Here is a 17578-nt window from a genome sequence, read left to right as displayed (position 1 = left end):
GTCTTATTTGGACTTCTTTGAGAAGCATATCCCATAAAACGTCTCATATATCTCAAAATTTAGAATTTCAAAGGTTAAACATCTCTTTGTTTTCTTGTATTTACATTTCTGACTCGTCTCCTGTGTGAAATGCTGGAGATGAGCTTCTGGAGTCTCAGTCTCAGGTGACGCTGGCTGTAATGAACATGCAACACTTCCTACGGGTAGCAAAGCAAAGAATAAGCATACATCCAAACATCTTCTGCAGCTTCATTTAGCTGATTCATTGTGAGTGGTTCATTTAGCCAATCGCAGCCTGGCACATGGCAGACCTGAAGCTAAGACAAAAACACAGAACAGGACAAAGAATGCAAAACGGTCACAGAGACATAACACTACCCTCCTATCATTACGTCAGTGTATGGAAATTGGACCTGATGTGATGTATAAAATTAGCATTGATGTGAAATTCAGGACCAAAGGTTTCTCAGCATGTAACTGGATAGTTAGTTATTCATTTCACCCTATAGTGAAATTAATTTAGAGGTTTTAATTTTGTGAATGATTTCTTTCTTGGATCATACATAAGGTTATATATGTCCAACATGTGATTTACTTTGTTATATCGAAGGCTGAATATCTTGTGAAGGATTCAAAGATATTCCAAGTGATTCCTGCGTCCAGTATAGAGCTTCTAGTGTTTTTATAGCTGTGAAGCACACTCACAGACCTGTGAAGTGGCTTTAGGCAGCCAGCCACAGCTATAAATAGTTTCTCCTTCAGGTTAAATCCTCCAAAATGAACCAGCAGGAAGGTGACTGATCACCAGACCAACAAAACAGACAAAACAGCTAAAGCTGCATTACAGACAATAAGAGATGTGGAAGCAGCATCAAAGCTGAAAAATGGGAACTTTAAACCTTGTTGGATGTGAACTGAAATGTGCTGAAGAGCAGGATTTCTACACATGTCAGTCATCATCATGATGTGAGTGTTCAGCTGCATAGAAACAGAAGAAGAAGAAGCTCCACTTTAAGACTGTGTGATTCCAGAGATGATCCAGCATTGATCACTTCCAGTTTCTGGAGAATTTGTTTAAAAAAAGAAGCTTTCTGGTGAATTGATTTGATTGTGGATGAGAAGTGTGTCAGCGCCCCCTGCAGGTTGTAGAGAGAAGAGAAAAAGCTTACAGCACCTGGTATTCCCAGGCGGTCTCCCATCCAAATACTAACCAGGCCCCCTGCTTAGCTTTCGAGATCGGGCGTGTTCAGGGTGGTGTGGCCGTAAGCAAAAGTCACCGTAACAAATATCTATTATATAGCTGCTTGAACCATATGTTTCTTTTAGTTTTTCACCTAATTGGCTTGAGAGGCTGATGCTGATCCTGCACATGTTCTTCTCTCTCGTGTTGGTTCTCTGCAGCTGAAAGTGAGACTCTCAGATAACTTAGTGTCTGTCGACCTCTTCTGTTCCCTGTGTGTAGTTTTGTGTTCAGCGTCACACAGAGAGACCGAGGCTGCTTAGTTAGATGAAATCATCACAAATTGCTCATTTTTAAACAGTTACATTATATTTTAGAAGTCAGAACACAGTGATAGATGTTGTTTCAGCATCTATATAAAGCTGATTTGTGACTGAATCTCTCGCTTACGGCCATACCACCCTGAACACGCCCGATCTCGTCTGATCTCGGAAGCTAAGCAGGGTCGGGCCTGGTTAGTACTTGGATGGGAGACCGCCTGGGAATACCAGGTGCTGTAAGCTTTTTACACCTGCAGGAGGCGCTGCTGCTCACTCAACACGGACAGCTTCTTGACATACTTCACATCAGGAAGGAAATCAGTCAAATAAATTCACTTTTCAATCTTTGTCAAACACTGGAAATGAGCGCACACACAAACCTCATTTAGGTCACTCATTCATATCATCTTCCAGCACTGCTCAGCTCACAGTGACTTCATCTGTCTCAATTCTTCTGGATACCAAACACACACACAGATATTATTGTCTCACATTAGTCTGCAGACTGTTAACAGATCTTCCTGCAGTCTGCAGATTCATCCCATTTCCTTCCTTCCGAAGAATCCCTGCTGATATCCAAGGTGCTGATCCCAGATCTGCTCAGATGTCCCAGGTTCTCCTCTGCTTTTATCCTCACACACTGAACTGTCTCCTCATCTATGTGTTAACAACCAGAACCCACTGATGTGGGCTCAGAAATAAAGTTTCCAATGTTTTCCAAACACAAATGAATAAATTACAGAGATTTACTGAGGCCAGATAGAAAAAGTGCACGTGCAGCCACTTTAAACTGTCAAACAGGCAACTTTATATCTAACAGCAAACACTGAGAGCTGCTCTGCAGAATAAATACTTTTACTGGTGGAAGTGTTAGTAAATGTTGCTGATGACACTTTGATTCTTTTGCCTGAGTGAGGTTTTAGATGCAGAACTTTTACTGGGAGTTGAGTATTTCTCAGTGTGGCATCAGTGCTTGTAAAGGATCTACACCACTGTCAGCTTTTATAAGTGAATTATAAGCTAAAGGCTTCCTGTTTGCCCCAGGTAAGCTGATCCGGGTCAGGGGTTAAGTTGCACCGTCTGGGGGTGAACTGACCGTCAAACTGAATCTAAATCAAAGCCATAAGAAATTTCAACCATAACTTACCTCTTTGAAAAACTGATTTAAAAGTCCATTATTGTTTTGTAAGTGGTCATATTCATTTTCTTCAGGATAACTTCACATTAAATCTGATTTAAAAAAAAATTTCATTAAAGTTGGAATCTTCCCTGAAACAGAAATGCTGAAGTGGAATGAATGAATAAATGTCCCCAAAACTTTCCATCCTTCCACTTTCTTTAATTCATGGTTTCAGGGGGACTGGAGCCTATCTGTCACAGAAACTCCTCAACATTCCAGTCTAATAACAAGTCTGAAACTAAAGCAAAAACTGCAGCCCCAAATGAACATTGGCATGATATAGGCTGTGTCAAATGCAAAAGCAGTCCCTGTTTCCCTTTTTGGAACTCATCCTTTCTAAGGACAAAGTTAAATGTATGAGGATCAAACACAACAAGTACCTGGGACATGTCAACAGATCCAGGAAATCCAGGAACCAGCAAACTGAGAGCCAAAGAGAAACTGAGGCGTCTGCCAACAAATCAGCAGCAGCTGAAGCTGATCAACTTCCTGATGTGTCATGAGGTGATCACATGTTTCAAGTAAAGACATCAGATAGACATAGCTTTAACAGCTGCAGACCAATATCAATACTTTCACAGTTTGTTCAGAAACTAGATAGTTTTATTGAAAACAACAGCTTATTGAATGAGAGTCAATATGGGTTTGGGTCAAATAGGTCTACAGCTGCAGCAATAATGAAGGTGACAGAAGAAATCCCAACTGCAACGGACAGAAAGAAGTTTACCATATGAACCATTCATTGAGCTGAAGAAAGCTTTTCACACTATTGATCATTCGATATAACTTTCAGAGTTAAATAGCTTTGGTGTGAGAGGAGTTGCTTTAAAGGGGAACTCTGGTATTTTAAAACCTGGACCTTATTTCTGCCATGAAATACGTTTCATCTACTCACAGAAGAGTTTGGCGAAAGTCGACGTCCTTCGGGAGCTATTTAGAAAACTCGCAATCAGCGTATATCCATATAACGGAGTTAATGGGACGATGCAGCCTCTAAATAAGACATTATCTGTCTTAATTTCACCAATACTTTAAGAAAAATGAATGAACGAACGTGTACTATAGCTCTGTTAGCTCATAGGTGCTGTTATGTAGCTACTTGCGGCTATAGGAGAGCTAACGGAGGGATTTCTACACAGGCCCTCTACTGGGACAACCAATTTAACCAATTTAAAACAAATGTGTATCTCAGCTGCAGGAGTCAAACTTTGGAATTCTCAACATAATGATTTAAAAGGTTTTACAGATGTTTTCCTGTTCAAATACTGGACTGGATAGTGTAGTGTTAAGATTGCCACATTTCATGTGGGTGACCTGGGTTCAAATCCCCTGCATGAGAGGTACTGCTACCTCCAGTAGGGGTACTTAGGCAAGGCCCCCTTACCCTATCTGCCTACCTGTAAGTTGCTTTGGATAAAAGCGTCTGCTAAATGCATAAACATATACAAAAAAATGTATGAGGAGAAAACAATTGGACATTAAACAAGACATTAGACAGTGGAAGGAGCTGCACCCATCTGTCCCAGACATCCCTGATGGGAGCAGGCTGGTCAGATCTTTCTCTGGTATCTCTGTTGTCAAATCTGAGGACTCTTGATATCATTTGAAAGGTCTGAAGTGACATTGTTGCTCGAAAATATTTCTGCCTGTCGATGCGTCCCAGAGGCGATCAGTGGCCTCATTGCAGGATCTGTGCACTCCAGCAAAAAGAAGAAGCATCCAGGTGTTCCTCATCAGTGTCTTTCCACATGTTGCCATGGAGTTTTGTTCCTTCAAGGTTTGACTCTTTTTAATGGCATAAATAGCTCAAAACATGTGTTGATGTCACTGATTGTGGTCACAGCAAACCCTGTGATTCCAGGAGTCATTTTGATGACATCTGCAGCAGCTGCCCTGCCATCATGTACATCATGAGGTACTGAGCTCCAACACATCTTACCATTTTTGGACTTGAGTCTTTCAGCAGGAGCAGCTTCAGCACCGGTGACCTCCTCATCTGACTCATCAGATGAGTGTCTTCTGGATGATATTCCACTTTGTCTTCCTCCTCAGAAACCTGCTCATCCATATCTCCATGCTGCTCTGTGTCCTCTCCCTCATTTTCACCAGAACTTCTCTCACTGAGAATCTTCTTTTCATTTTGGCATGCTGCACATTGGAGATGTGCACTCTGCAGGTCACCAACTCCACACTGAACTGAGCTCACATGTGTGGACATGCCCGTCTTTGCTTGTTCTGTTTCTGTGCAGGTAAACTGGATAACAAGGCAAACTGAGAATCCCCTAAAGCTCACATGATGAGGAGAGGAGCTGGCTGTCAGTGTGTTGGCTGACAGTGCCCTGATGATGTCATCTGTGGCTCTAATTATTGCTTTACAATCTTATTTTTGTAACTGGGTCGAAACCGAACCTAACAACACAGAAGTCATAATTTCAGCCTGAGCTTTTTACAATTTAGTTTTATTTTGGTTCCTGACAATAGATAAATCAACTCCAGTTAACTGTAAATATGAAAAACTGTGGTATTCATGTCTCATCCCATCATCACCATTACAGCACCGCTGCTGGAGCTGATACAGAAACACAGGAGACTTTTAACATTTTATCAGTATCAGTTTTATACAGACAGCTGGATCCTTGGCTTCTAGTTCTACAGTGAGGAACCTTGGAGTTATTTTTGACCAGAATTTATCATTTGACGCACATATAAAACTGGTTTCTAGGACTGCCTTCTTTCACCTTCGTAATATTGTTAAAATCAGGAACATCCTGTCTCAGGGTGATGCAGAGAAACTAGTTCATGCATTTGTTACTTCAAGATTGAACTACTGTAATTCCTTATTATTGGGCTGTCCCACATATTCTCTGAAAAGCCTCCAGCTGATCCAAAATGCTGCAGCCAGAGTTCTGATGAGAACTAATAGGAGAGATCATGTTTCTCCAGTTTTAGCTTCTCTTCATTGGCTCCCTGTTAAATTCAGAATAGAATTTAAGATTCTTTTCCTCACATATAAAGCTCTTAATGACCAAGCTCCATCATATATTAAAGATCTCATTGTAAGATATTTTCCTAACAGAGCACTTCGCTCCTAAACTGCAGGTTTACTTGTGGTTCCTAGAGTTTCTAAAAGTAGAATGGGAGGCAGAGCCTTCAGTTATCAGGCCTCTCTTTTGTGGAATAAGCTGCCAGTAAATGTCCGGGAAGCAGACACCCTTTCCACTTTTAAGATTTGGTTTAAAACTTTCCTTTTCGATAAAGCTTACAGTTAGGGATGGCTCAGGTAATCCTGAAACATCCCATAGTTAAGCTGCTATAGGCTTAGACTGCTGGGGGACCTCATCTGTCACACCTTTCCTCACTTTGCTCTCTTTTTCCCCCTGTTTAATTTCTCAATTGCTATTATGTACATGTGACATTATTGTGGTTATTAACCTATGTTTCCCTGTTCCAACAGATATCCTTTGAATGGTGTTATGGTGTTTTTTCACCCTCTTCTGTCATCTCAAACCCCAGCTGGTCGAGGCGGATGGCCACCCTTCCTGAGTCTGGTTCTGCCAGAGGTTTCTTCCTGTTAAAAGGGAGTCGTTCCTTTCCACAGTCGCCTCAGGCACACTCAGGACGGGAGATTAGACTGAAGACAAGTTTCAGTGCATTCTGTTGGTTTCCTTAGCTAGGATATTATTTTTTAATTGGCTCTACATGAATTAATTTGATTATTTTGAAATTAATTAATTGAATTCCAATTGGCTTGAATTGGACTATATTATTTAAGTGCCTTGAGATGACAATTGTTGAAATGACAATGCAGTCTTAACAAACCTTTAATAGGTCAAATCTACATGTGAGTTAAGAGCTAATATTTGACTCTTCTCTGGACTTTGGTCCAGCCAGCCAGGAGTACAGAAAGTTTGCAGGTTAAGGGTCAGCTTTAGTTTTCAGGCAGCTCAACTCTGCAGGCTTTTACCTCTTCTGAAGTCCAACAGCCGTATGAGAGCTCATGTTTCATGTCACGCACTTGAATGCACCAGGGAGAAGATTTAGGTGAACATTTCAGAAGAAGATCATGATTTATAAATTTCAAGCGGAAACGTCCTTGTTCCCTCCCCAAACTGATCTGAAGGTGGGAGGATGTGTGAAACCATTGTGTGATAGTAGAGGAGCTCTTAAGTGAAGATCAGCTGCAACAAAAGGAGGTGGAATTAGTTTTGTATCACAGCACAGACGGTGTTTCTGCTCTCAGAGTCACACACTGCTCTGCCAAAGGGAGGAAATGGCTCAGAAACGGGTTAAACTGGACTTGGAAACCTTCTCTTGTTCGATCTGTCTGGATCTACTGAAGGATCTGGTGACTATTCCCTGTGGACACAGCTACTGCATGAACTGTATTAAAGGCTACTGGAATGGAAAGAATAAGAAGGGAATTCACAGATGCCCTCATTGCAGGAAAACTTTCACACCGAGGTCTGTCCTGGAGAAAAGCACCATGTTAGCTGATTTAGTGAAGCAGCTGAAGAAGACTGGACTCCAAGCTGCTCCTGCTGATCTCTGCCATGCTGGACCTGAAGCTGTGGCCTGTGATTTCTGCTCTGGAAGAAAACTGAAAGCCATCAAGTCCTGTTTATTCTGTCTTTTCAAAGAAATCTCACTCAGCTCTGATCATTAATGAGAATATGATGAAGAAAGGATGATTTCATCCAAATGAATGAAAAGATTTTGTGGTGGGGCTGAGAACTGTTTAACTCTCATTGTCCTGTTCCACGTATTGTTTAAGGACCGACACAGGTACAAGGGTCAAGGGTGCTGGAGAAGGCCTATCTATCTTATTTCAGCTTCTATCTAAACCTTGTTTCACTGAATGTCTCATGACCTTGTGTGGCATAAATAGCAATAGTATAATCTTTTTAACTCAGACAACTCTGTGTCAGTTTCCTGATATGTCATGCAGACACCTTGCTGTGAAAATAAATGTTTTGTGTTAATTGTCTCTGAGTCTCATTTTGAGAGAATTTTCTTGACACCAACACAACAGACATTTGAAACAGTTTCACAGCTTGAAGTTGAGCCTTGTGCCCTTTTAGTGTTGGAACAGCCTTAACTTTCAACTTCAGTCATTAAACAGTTAACTGGAAAGTACAGGGAACAAATCCAAACCTTTTTCAGACTGTTAAAGATTTCTGGGTCTTTGGGGAATATAAGTCCAACTTTCCCTCGTAACCAAACACACATTTTCTTCAAAAATATCTCTGAAAAGCATGAGAAGTGTTGACATCTGACCTTTAATAAAATGCAGAACAATGAAATACAGACTAGTGTAAAGCTAGGCTTCACATTAAAATGAAATTATATATTGTGTCTACAGATGTTGTATATTTACATAAATACCCACAGCTTGTGCAAAGCTACTTCGTGAATCTTAACTTTAAACAAAATATAAATGTTCAGTATAACAGAATAAAATATGTTTCTAGTTTCAAACAGATTGCATATAGTTCTGTCCATACACTCATAATCGATGCCATGTTTGTCTTGAATGGTGGGAGAGCTGGCCACAGTTAAAACAATCCCAACAATTTATAAAGCACTTTCAATAGTTCTTCAAACATGTGCTACCCACAGAAAATTCAGAACAAAAGTCTTGACAAGAGAAGGTGGTAATCCACACAAAATAGTTTTAATCTGAACAAAAGAAAGGCTTTTGATTGGTAGTTACTGTTCCTGCTCCCAAGTTAACGTTGTCTTATATGCTATAAAATTTGTTGATTTAAACCAGTCATTTATCTGCAGTGTGAGTATGTTCGTGTCTCTTTAGACTAGATAATTGAGTGAAAGCTGCTTCACAATGACCACAGCTGTATGGTTTCTCTCCTGTGTGAATATGTTGGTGTTTCTCTACACCAGATAATGCTGTGAAAGCTGCTCCACACTGACCACAGCTGTATGGTTTCTCTCCTGTGTGAATACGTTGGTGTTTCTTTAGAGTAGCTAATTGAGTGAAACCTGCCCCACATTGACCACAGCTGTATGGTTTCTCTCCTGTGTGAATACGTTGGTGTGTCTTTAGACTAGATGATTGAGTGAAAGCTGTTCCACACTGACCACAGCTGTAAGGTTTCTCTCCTGTGTGAATACGTTTGTGTGTCTTAAGATTGGAAGATGTAGTGAAAGCTGCTCCACACTGACCACAGCTGTATGGTTTCTCACCTGTGTGAATACGTTGGTGTTTCTTTAGACCAGATAATGCGGTGAAAGCTGCCCCACACTGACCACAGCTGTATGGTTTCTCTCCTGTGTGAATACGTTGGTGTGTCTTTAGACTAGATAATTGAGTGAAAGCTGTTCCACACTGACCACAGCTGTAAGGTTTCTCTCCTGTGTGAATACATTGGTGTTTCTTTAGACCAGATAATGCGGTGAAAGCTGCCCCACACTGACCACAGCTGTATGGTTTCTCTCCTGTGTGAATACGTTGGTGTGTCTTTAGACTAGATAATTGAGTGAAAGCTGTTCCACACTGACCACAGCTGTAAGGTTTCTCTCCTGTGTGAATACATTGGTGTTTCTTTAGACCAGATAATGCGGTGAAAGCTGCCCCACACTGACCACAGCTGTATGGTTTTTCACCTGTGTGAATACGTTGGTGTTTCTTTAGACCAGATAATGTGGTGAAAGCTGCCCCACACTTACCACAGCTGTATGGTTTCTCTCCTGTGTGAATACGTTGGTGTGTCTTTAGACTAGATAATTGAGTGAAAGTTGTTCCACACTGACCACAGCTGTAAGGTTTCTCTCCTGTGTGAATACGTTGGTGTGTCTTAAGATGGGAAGTTGTAGTGAAAGCTGCCCCACACTGACAACAGCTGTAAGGTTTCTCTCCTTTATGAAGCTTCTGATGATACCTCAGATGTGATGATCTTTTGAAAACTTCCCCACAGTGCTTATAACGGCACCATCTGGATCCCTCTTGGGCTATATGTTTCTGCAATGACAGAGAGGAAGAAGACTTTGATCCTTTTGAAGTTAACGCAAAAGATTTCTCTAATCTAACCTTTGCTAACCAACATATTCTAACTGGACCTGGACGGACCCATCCACACGGGTCTCAATATTTCCGATCAAACGTGAAGGCTGAGGGTGTGTTTATAAGTACCCTCAGCTATCAGTACTATGCTCTGATGTGTTCAGCACACATTCAGGGTTTTAAGCAGTAAACTCTTGCTTTTTGCTCTTTTACTAATTATTTTTTGTCAAGATGAAACTTTGAAAGGGAATTTGTGCTACAATAATTCTAAATGATAGAAGGAAGCACAGTCTTGTCCAAGTTGTACACTTAAACACCATTTAAAGGTTGGGCTGAAAAAGGTTGATGAATAATGGTTTAAATTAATAAAAGTAACAGTTGTGGTAATACATAGCATTCTTTACACTAACCCTTTGTTCCAGCTTACAACCCAGTGGTCTACAGCCATTCAGCTCAACAGCAAACAGGGAAATAGTCTTAGCTTCACTCTAAAACAACAATTTACACTGAGGTAGAGAGCTCTACAAACCTGTCATTTAACATTTAACCATTAAAGTATTACCACCACCAGGTTTAATTAATGTAATCCAGAGACTATAAACACAAATAATGAAGATTAGCTCCTGAACCTCTCAAATCTGAAGCCCACCACAACAATCTGCCCACTGATTTTCTTCCAGCAGATCATTTAGCCTGCAGCACATCTGTATCTCCAGTTCAGTTCAGAGAGAGAGGAGATGAAACTAGGAAACACCAGAACAAGCGGAGGATACACGGAACTTCAAAACCCGTCCACATGTCTTTAGCGTCCTCCACACTGACCTGTAGTCCGGTGGAACCAGAGGATGAGCCGGCTCTGTTCCTGGTGGAGGGGTTCGGATCCTGGTTCTGCTGCTCCATTCTGGTCCTGGTCCTCCGACTGATGGACTCTGTCTGAAACTGTCAGTACATACAATAAGATCCAGCTGTGGCGTGCAGCATGTTAAATCACACCCACTTTTCTTCTTCTCTTGATAAGCTTTCTGTGAACAGTTTCTAACCATCTAGTCACATTTCATTAAACTTTTAACTGTGGTTTTTATTCAAATTCCTGTGAACTTTAAACTGGTTCTTTAAAGACCCACTAAGGTCACAGTTCAAAATATTTGGAGCTTTTTGATCAAATTCAGCAAAAAATTTCTCTGTAGAATGACACCCACTGTGTGAAATATCCCATGAATCTCATCTGAGTCAGTGTAACATGATCAACTTAAATCATTTTACTACATTAAGACAATGATACTGTTTGAGGAAAGGGTCCCAATATCATCCCAAAGCCTGAAGTTCAGATTTTCTCTATTTCTAAATTTGTTCTCATTTCCCAGAGCTGTCAGGGATCCAGGAAAGCAACACAGAGTAATCTCAGATTTGTCACATTTACACTCTGAAGCCCATTTTTGAACAGTTCAGTTCTCAGGGAGCTTCAGTCTGGACTGAGGCTTGAAACTGAGAAGATGTGATGTTTCAGTGGGGGAATGATCTAGTTCTGTGTGGCTAACAGCACGTCAGCAGGAGCTGTCTGACTGATCTGAGACACTCTGAAGAACAACATGAAGTGGACCATTCTGAGGCTGTCATTTAAATATAAAGGAGTGTTTTTCTGGCATCAGAAGTGCTCGTCCAGTGATTCATTCCAGAAAGCTGTTTTAGTGAAACCTAAAGTTTGAGATGAAGGAAACTCTCAGACCCTTAAAACTCTGAAATGTTTTTCAACCCAAATAACCTACAATCTCCTTTATTTTAATTACAAAATGATCTTAACTGGTAAACTTATGTGTCCAGTTGAAGAGAAAAAAGTGATCTTGTGTTGTGGTCAGATCAGAGTATCAGCTCCTAAAAGTTGCACAGATCCTCCTAATAAAGATCATTTTAGCTCCATTTTAACTCCAGATGTGGGCTTTATGAGTAAATATATGTACAACCTTTTTATAATGCCATCAATCCTTGTTGATTCGTGGATATAAGAAAATATTGGATATGTAAAGAAAACTGAATAATGAAGTTTTCATTCTGACACTTCTGAAGAGGACAGTCAGACTGTCTTTTAATGGTGTCTTTCTCAGAGTGTAAATCTGAGAAATCGGACACTGATACTGAGGATAACTGTGTATTTCTTCTGCTCGTGTGATACTTTCCTGGAAGTTTTTATAATAATGCTATGACTCCTCTTCATGTTTGTGCTCCAGTTTTATCAAAAAGCCAAACGATACCCAGATAAGCCTGGAAAGAACTATTCTAAATTTTACAATGATCATCAAACTTTTTAAATGACAAAAGATTTCAGCAAAACTACAGAAAGAAGTTTATTAAAAAAAACTGTTAAAAACGGTTAGAAAAGGGCCCAGAAGTATGTTTCACACACAGCTAAAAGAATAAAGCTCCATGTTATTTGTCCATCTGGCCGGCTTAGGGAAATTTATAGCTGAGGCTGTGTGTCTGGTATTGCAGAGCATTAGCATTAGCATTAGCAGGACATGCTAACTGTGAATAGCAGCCAGGTTATTTAAACTTTTTCACTCTCTGGTGCATGTTCTGACTGCCCGTGTCCAGCTGCAGGAATCAAACCAATGACACAAAGCAATTTGAAGGCATTTCTGCAAATGTTTGACCGCTACATGTATTCTTTTCTTGACTTACCTGTACGCAGCTTCCTGTTGTGATGTTCAGAGACGTGCTGACTGAGGCTTGTCTGGAGTAACGGAGGGACCGGTTTGCTGCATTTAGGGGAGGAGCCGAAGATGATGACGTCAGAAGGCTCGCTACTGTATATGTCTATGCTTCGCTATGCGGCCGTACGACGTGACTGCTTCAGGACGCGGTTCAGATTTTGTCTTAAGTATTGACAGGTATATAAACGCCCAGTCTCCATTTAAAATGTGTTTTTTTATGGAGAGTTACAGTCAGTTCAGGTTTTGAGTTTGGATCGTTTGGATACTAGAGTTTGGAAAGCATTAATATAGTTTGGAGATAGTTTGGGGAGTTAAGTGAGAGATAGTTTTGAGATTGAGGAGAGTGAGGAGAGAAGGATAGGTAAGAGGATATATTCAATAATATAGACAATGGAGCAGCAGGGGGTCTCTCAAACCTGGTGTAGAAGGTGTTGAGATCGTCAGCTAGTCCGGGGGAGGGGACGTTTGTGATGGTTCTGAGGGGACTCCACACAACTGCAGGGTCGTTGGTGCCTGAATCACGCTCCAGTCTGGCTCTATAGTCCTCTTTAGCATTTTTGATGGCCTTCTTGAGGCCCTGTCTGGCCAGTCTGAATGTGTCCATGTCACCCTTTCTGTATGCCTGCTCTTTCCAGCGCCTGAGCTCTCTGAGCTGCTTGGAGAACCAGGGCTTTTGGTTATTGTACCTTGTGATGGTTTTGGTTGGGAGGCAGACCTGCTCACAGAAGCTGATGCAGCAACATACAGTGTCAGAAAAGCTGCCGTTGTCATCCTCAGGGCCCCTCAGTGACTCCCAGTCAGTAGACTCCATGCAGTCCTGAAGCCTGTCCCTTGCCTCTGGAGTCCACCTCCTTACTGTAGTCCTGGATGGTTTGGCCCTTCTCAGTTGCCTGTATGTGGGGACCATCTGTATGATGCAGTGGTCGGAGTGTCCAAGGGCAGCGGGGGGGATTGAGCGGTATGAGGGTTTTATGGTGGACTAGAAGTGTGGACTGTGTTGCTGTCCTGCATGGCGCATGTCACCAGCTGTTTGGAGCTCGTCAGTTCCTGGGAGAGGTTACACGAGTTGAAATCTCTCATCACAATAACTACTGAGTTTGGTCGAGAGGTTTCCACAGTGGAGAAAAGAGCAGCTGAATCTTTGGTGAACGTGTTCACAGATGTACTTTGTTAGCCCGGTTTTTTCATTGGAAGCTCAAGAACAAGCTGGAGAAATCGTTTATTAAAAAAGTATTTATTAGTGGTCACATGTAAAGTATATTGCAGCGCTGGACTCGGAGTGCCAGAGCTCCCGCAGGAAATCCGTCAGGCCGAGTCCCGTTATCCGGAAACATTTCATATTTATATTCAGCTTTATCTCACAGAAGTTGTTTTCACACTTGTCAGAGTATAATTGGCCAGTTTTGGGTGACATGCTCAGGCCAGCTGCTGTCCTTGTTGTGTTCTTTGGATGTGATAAACAATGTGTGTGTGTGTGCTGTTTTAGGTGTGGATCTAATGTACCAGACCTATCTACTCTACTAGAGATGTTTTGTCTGACCCAGTTGTTTATGTCCTTCTAAGGTCTTGGACCATTTAAGGTCATCTGTTGTGCAGTATGAGCAAAGTGGAAAAGTACCAGCTAGGAACGTTATTTAGGAAAATACAGAATATGAATTTATAATGTCTAAGATCAAAGCCAATTATAACAGTAGCATTATGGACATATCAACTGCAAATATGATATATATTGACTGACTGACGTGCTCTCTCTTTTCGTTCAGTTACCATTGTAATGAACAAACAGGAAGCAAACCTCGAAGCAGAAAATGAGCAGCTGATGAAAGTCTTAAAAAATCGGACCGAGCAGCTGACTGCCGACAACAGAGTCCTGAAGAATCGGACCGATCTGATGATGGTGGAGATTGAAATCTTAGAAAATCAGACCAAGCACCTGAACAGACAGAAAGACGACTTCAACTGGACGCTGGAAGTCATCCTGAAATTCAACAAATTTCCAGTGAATTAATTCTGCCCTGACAAAAGTAAGTACATAATAAAGTCATTTAACAACATTATACTTCATAAAAAAACACCCAAATGTTATTAGCAGGATGGTAAATTCAGTACTTTATACCCTTTTTAAAGTTTATTTAGAATAAAAAGCATGCAGTTTTCTATAAGTTATTTATTCTACAAGCGTTACTTTAATTTTTCCAAAAGTAAAATCTTCTCTGCCTTCTTTAAAGAGATTTAAACCGTTTTGAACACATTCTTACCTTTCAACCCTGATGCAACGTCTGACCTGCATCAACATTTTCAATTTTGATGTCATGTTTCTGATTTCTTCAGAAAGTGAGAATTAAAACATGAGTTTCATGTTGATCAGAAAACCCTCTGCTTTCAGAAGCCTTGTTTTAGAGAGTCCCAAAACAAAAAAAAGTAGCCTTGACGTCATTGTTTCGTCATCTTGGTCGTGTATATCTCTTTATGCATTTCAGGCCTGTAAAATGCATGCCTGTAAAGCTTTATAATCTTCCTTCTCATGACACTGAAAAGACATTCAGGCATTGAGAATATCAAGTGATGAAGAGCTTTTCTTCCAGTAAAATCATCTTAAACTGTGCAGCAGTTCAGGCACATAACCATATTTGTCATTTCAAAGTTCAGGCAGCCAGTCCAGCACCCGTACCCTCTTCTTCCTCAGCCAGGCCTTTGGAATGTGTCAGAATGTGGTTTTCCATGGTGTGCTTGAACAATGCTTGGACGTCCCTGGAAAAGATGTGGCCTTGAAGGCAGCATATGTTGCTGTAAAATCTCAGTGAGCTTTTCTGCATTAATGCTGCCATCACAGAAGTGGAAATGAGCTTTGCCGAGGGCCCTGATCCAACCCCATACCATCACAGAGCCTGGCTGCAGGGACTGGTTGCTGACAGCAGGCTGGATGCTGCTTTTGCTCTTTGCTCCATTTCTTCCAACAAAGATCTGGAATACTGATGGGTCTGACCACAGTACACGTTTCCACCGTGTGATGGTCCATCCCAGATGCCTCCGAGCCCAGAGAAGTGGGCGCCGCCTCTGGACGAGGTTAACATCAGGCTTCATTTCTGCACAGTAAAGCTTGTGAATGGAACTCTGTATTGTAGTGCTTGACAAAAGTTTCCACAGTAATCCCTTGTCCATGTGCTTCTATCAGCTGTTGATGAATGACGGTTCTTGATGCAGCGCTGTCTGAGGGGTCAGAGGTCACGGATGTCCAGCTTAGGCTTGCTCCCTTGTTCTTTACACTGAAACTCCTCCAGATTCCTTGAATGCTTTAATGATATTCTGCTCTGTAGAGGCAGAAATATGCAGATCCCTTCCAGTCTTTCTCTGAGGAACATTGTTTTTAATCACATTTGAGGACAAACTTTAGCTCCTCTGAACATCTTTTGTGCCAAATCATAATAACTATCATCTGATGTCTAATTTTCTTTATTACTAACCCACATCACAACTTTTTAAAAACATTTTTCAGACCTGAAATGCAACTAATAAAGTTGAAAAAAAACATTTAATATCTTGAGTTTATACCTGCTGGATTTATTCTGGAAGAAAACGTCCTGCCAAAAAAGATGCTCCAGAATGGAAATATTAGAAGTAGATAGATTTATAGTTCCTCATGTAGGATAACAGTCATAAGTCTTTTAAGGTTTTATCACTTGTTATCATTCAGTTTTATTTACATACCATCAAATCGCAACAAATGTTATCTCGAGGCATTTCAACTACAGTCCATTTTAAACTAATTGTAATCCAATTCATTGTAATAAGATTCCAATTAAATCACATTCATTAAAATCCAAGTTTGTCTAATCCGTATAAATTCAGTCAGTTTAAAAAGGCTGTCATTTGATTTTGACATGTTAGATTTAATAATTAATCAATTTCTCCGCCCATTTCGTGAGTGTCAGCCCTGTCGGGACGGCTGGATTCTTTACCAGGAAAAGTGCTACCTGTTTTATGATGAACCCCCAAGTTGGAAGACATGGCCACAAAGTCGAACTTATTGCAAAGACAAAGCTGCAGATCTGGTTGTTATTGATAATCTGCAAGAACAGGTGAGCTATAAAGAGCATAAATGGCATTTTCCAAATTTCCATTTTCTTTTAAATTATTATAACTGATGCCTTTGCTAAAGTGTGAATGATTCCGATGATCCGCCATGTCATGACTTCTAGGAATTTGTCAGTAAAAACATCCGGTATTACCAGAGCCCTAACCATGGATACTGGATTGGGTTAAAAGAAACTGACAACACCTGGTTCTGGATTGATGGACGCAACGACACTCTTGGGTAAGTAAAAATAAATATTGACCACGACTACGGCCCGGTGCTGAGACAGAAAAAGAAAGGATTTAGTTTTAATGCAAATTCAAAGTATAAACTATTGTTTCACCAGGATTTGATGTCAGCTGTTTGTTTCTTGCAACACTGAACTTGTTTGATTTAATTAAGTGCATTAGCTGTACTATGAATGCTATTAATATTGCTCATGTTTACATTTTAAGGTACTGGGTGGAGCAGGAGATAGGTCAATCAGGTCCATATGCACTGGTTATCCCTAAAAGGAACGCAACACAGAGCTGGGACACATCTGATCATAAATTTCAACTCAAATTCATCTGTGAGATGGAAGCTTTGATCAGGTCAAATTAGTGAACACTGTGTCCGACTTTGTCCTCTTTGTGTCGCATGCATAGCTGCAGACTTGCTTCATCACTTTTGAATAAGAAAATCCAAACATATGTTGATGTATCTGCTAATGCTCTTTAGACAGTTTGTGTCCTAATTTGTAAGAATGAATTTTATCACTTTAATGTGTCTTTTTAAAGACTGAATAATATTGTTCTGAATAATGGGACAATAATGAGGAACTTACTTCGACTTCTTCTGATTATAGATTGTATGGTAATTCATTCACATATGGGGGGTGGGTGTAAAAATGGAACTGATGTAAACTGTAACTGAGGAGTGATGTTTTTAAGTCAGTTAATGAAAATAGTTGTGATGTATTTGCCATTTTTTTCAGGGAAATATCCTCGATTGGAAGATAATCGTCATGAAAACGCTTGCAAACTTGTAAAGGCATTGATAAACTGTTTGTATTGATTAGCAGAGCGCTTTGGATTGTACGATTAAAATTGTGAATT

The 17578-nt window shown here is 40.6% G+C and overlaps 1 protein-coding gene, 1 non-coding gene and 1 pseudogene across 2 annotated transcripts; 1 reads left to right on the top strand and 2 right to left on the bottom strand.

Moving 5' to 3' along the window:
* Positions 1-1162: 1162 nt before the first annotated feature.
* LOC140296462 (5S ribosomal RNA) lies at positions 1163-1268 on the bottom strand (annotated as a pseudogene).
* A 356-nt stretch (positions 1269-1624) lies between these two features.
* On the top strand, positions 1625-1743 carry LOC140312788 (5S ribosomal RNA). Its single transcript, XR_011917003.1, has one exon. It is a non-coding gene; the product is annotated as a 5S ribosomal RNA (ribosomal RNA).
* Positions 1744-4544: 2801 nt separating this feature from the next.
* LOC140290782 (uncharacterized) lies at positions 4545-10598 on the bottom strand. Its single transcript, XM_072379371.1, has 4 exons — positions 10521-10598; positions 9755-9805; positions 8519-9656; positions 4545-4828 (listed from the first exon to the last, which is right to left on the bottom strand). Exons 1-4 carry the CDS (start codon positions 10596-10598, stop codon positions 4545-4547), a joined length of 1551 nt encoding a protein of 516 aa, XP_072235472.1.
* Positions 10599-17578: the final 6980 nt, after the last annotated feature.

Source organism: Leuresthes tenuis, unplaced genomic scaffold (assembly GCF_036924035.1).
Source record: "Leuresthes tenuis unplaced genomic scaffold, fLeuTen1.0.hap1 SCAF_1, whole genome shotgun sequence".
Classification (NCBI taxonomy): domain Eukaryota; kingdom Metazoa; phylum Chordata; class Actinopteri; order Atheriniformes; family Atherinopsidae; genus Leuresthes; species Leuresthes tenuis.
The sequence above is the reverse complement of the archived record's forward strand: the minus strand, read 5'-3'. Positions and strand labels throughout refer to the sequence as shown.

What these genes read in the sequence shown, in the direction of transcription:
- LOC140290782 (XM_072379371.1), bottom strand. Translation starts at nt 10,598, where the DNA reads ATGGAGCAGCAGAACCAGGATCCGAACCCCTCCACCAGGAACAGAGCC. An exon ending in CTGGTTCCACCGGACTACAG is followed by an intron (nt 9,806 to 10,520) that starts GTCAGTGTGGAG and finishes ACACACCCTCAG; the next exon opens with CCTTCACGTTTGATCGGAAA. An exon ending in ACCATACAGCTGTGGTCATT is followed by an intron (nt 4,829 to 8,518) that starts GTGAAGCAGCTT and finishes TCCAATGTGCAG; the next exon opens with CATGCCAAAATGAAAAGAAG.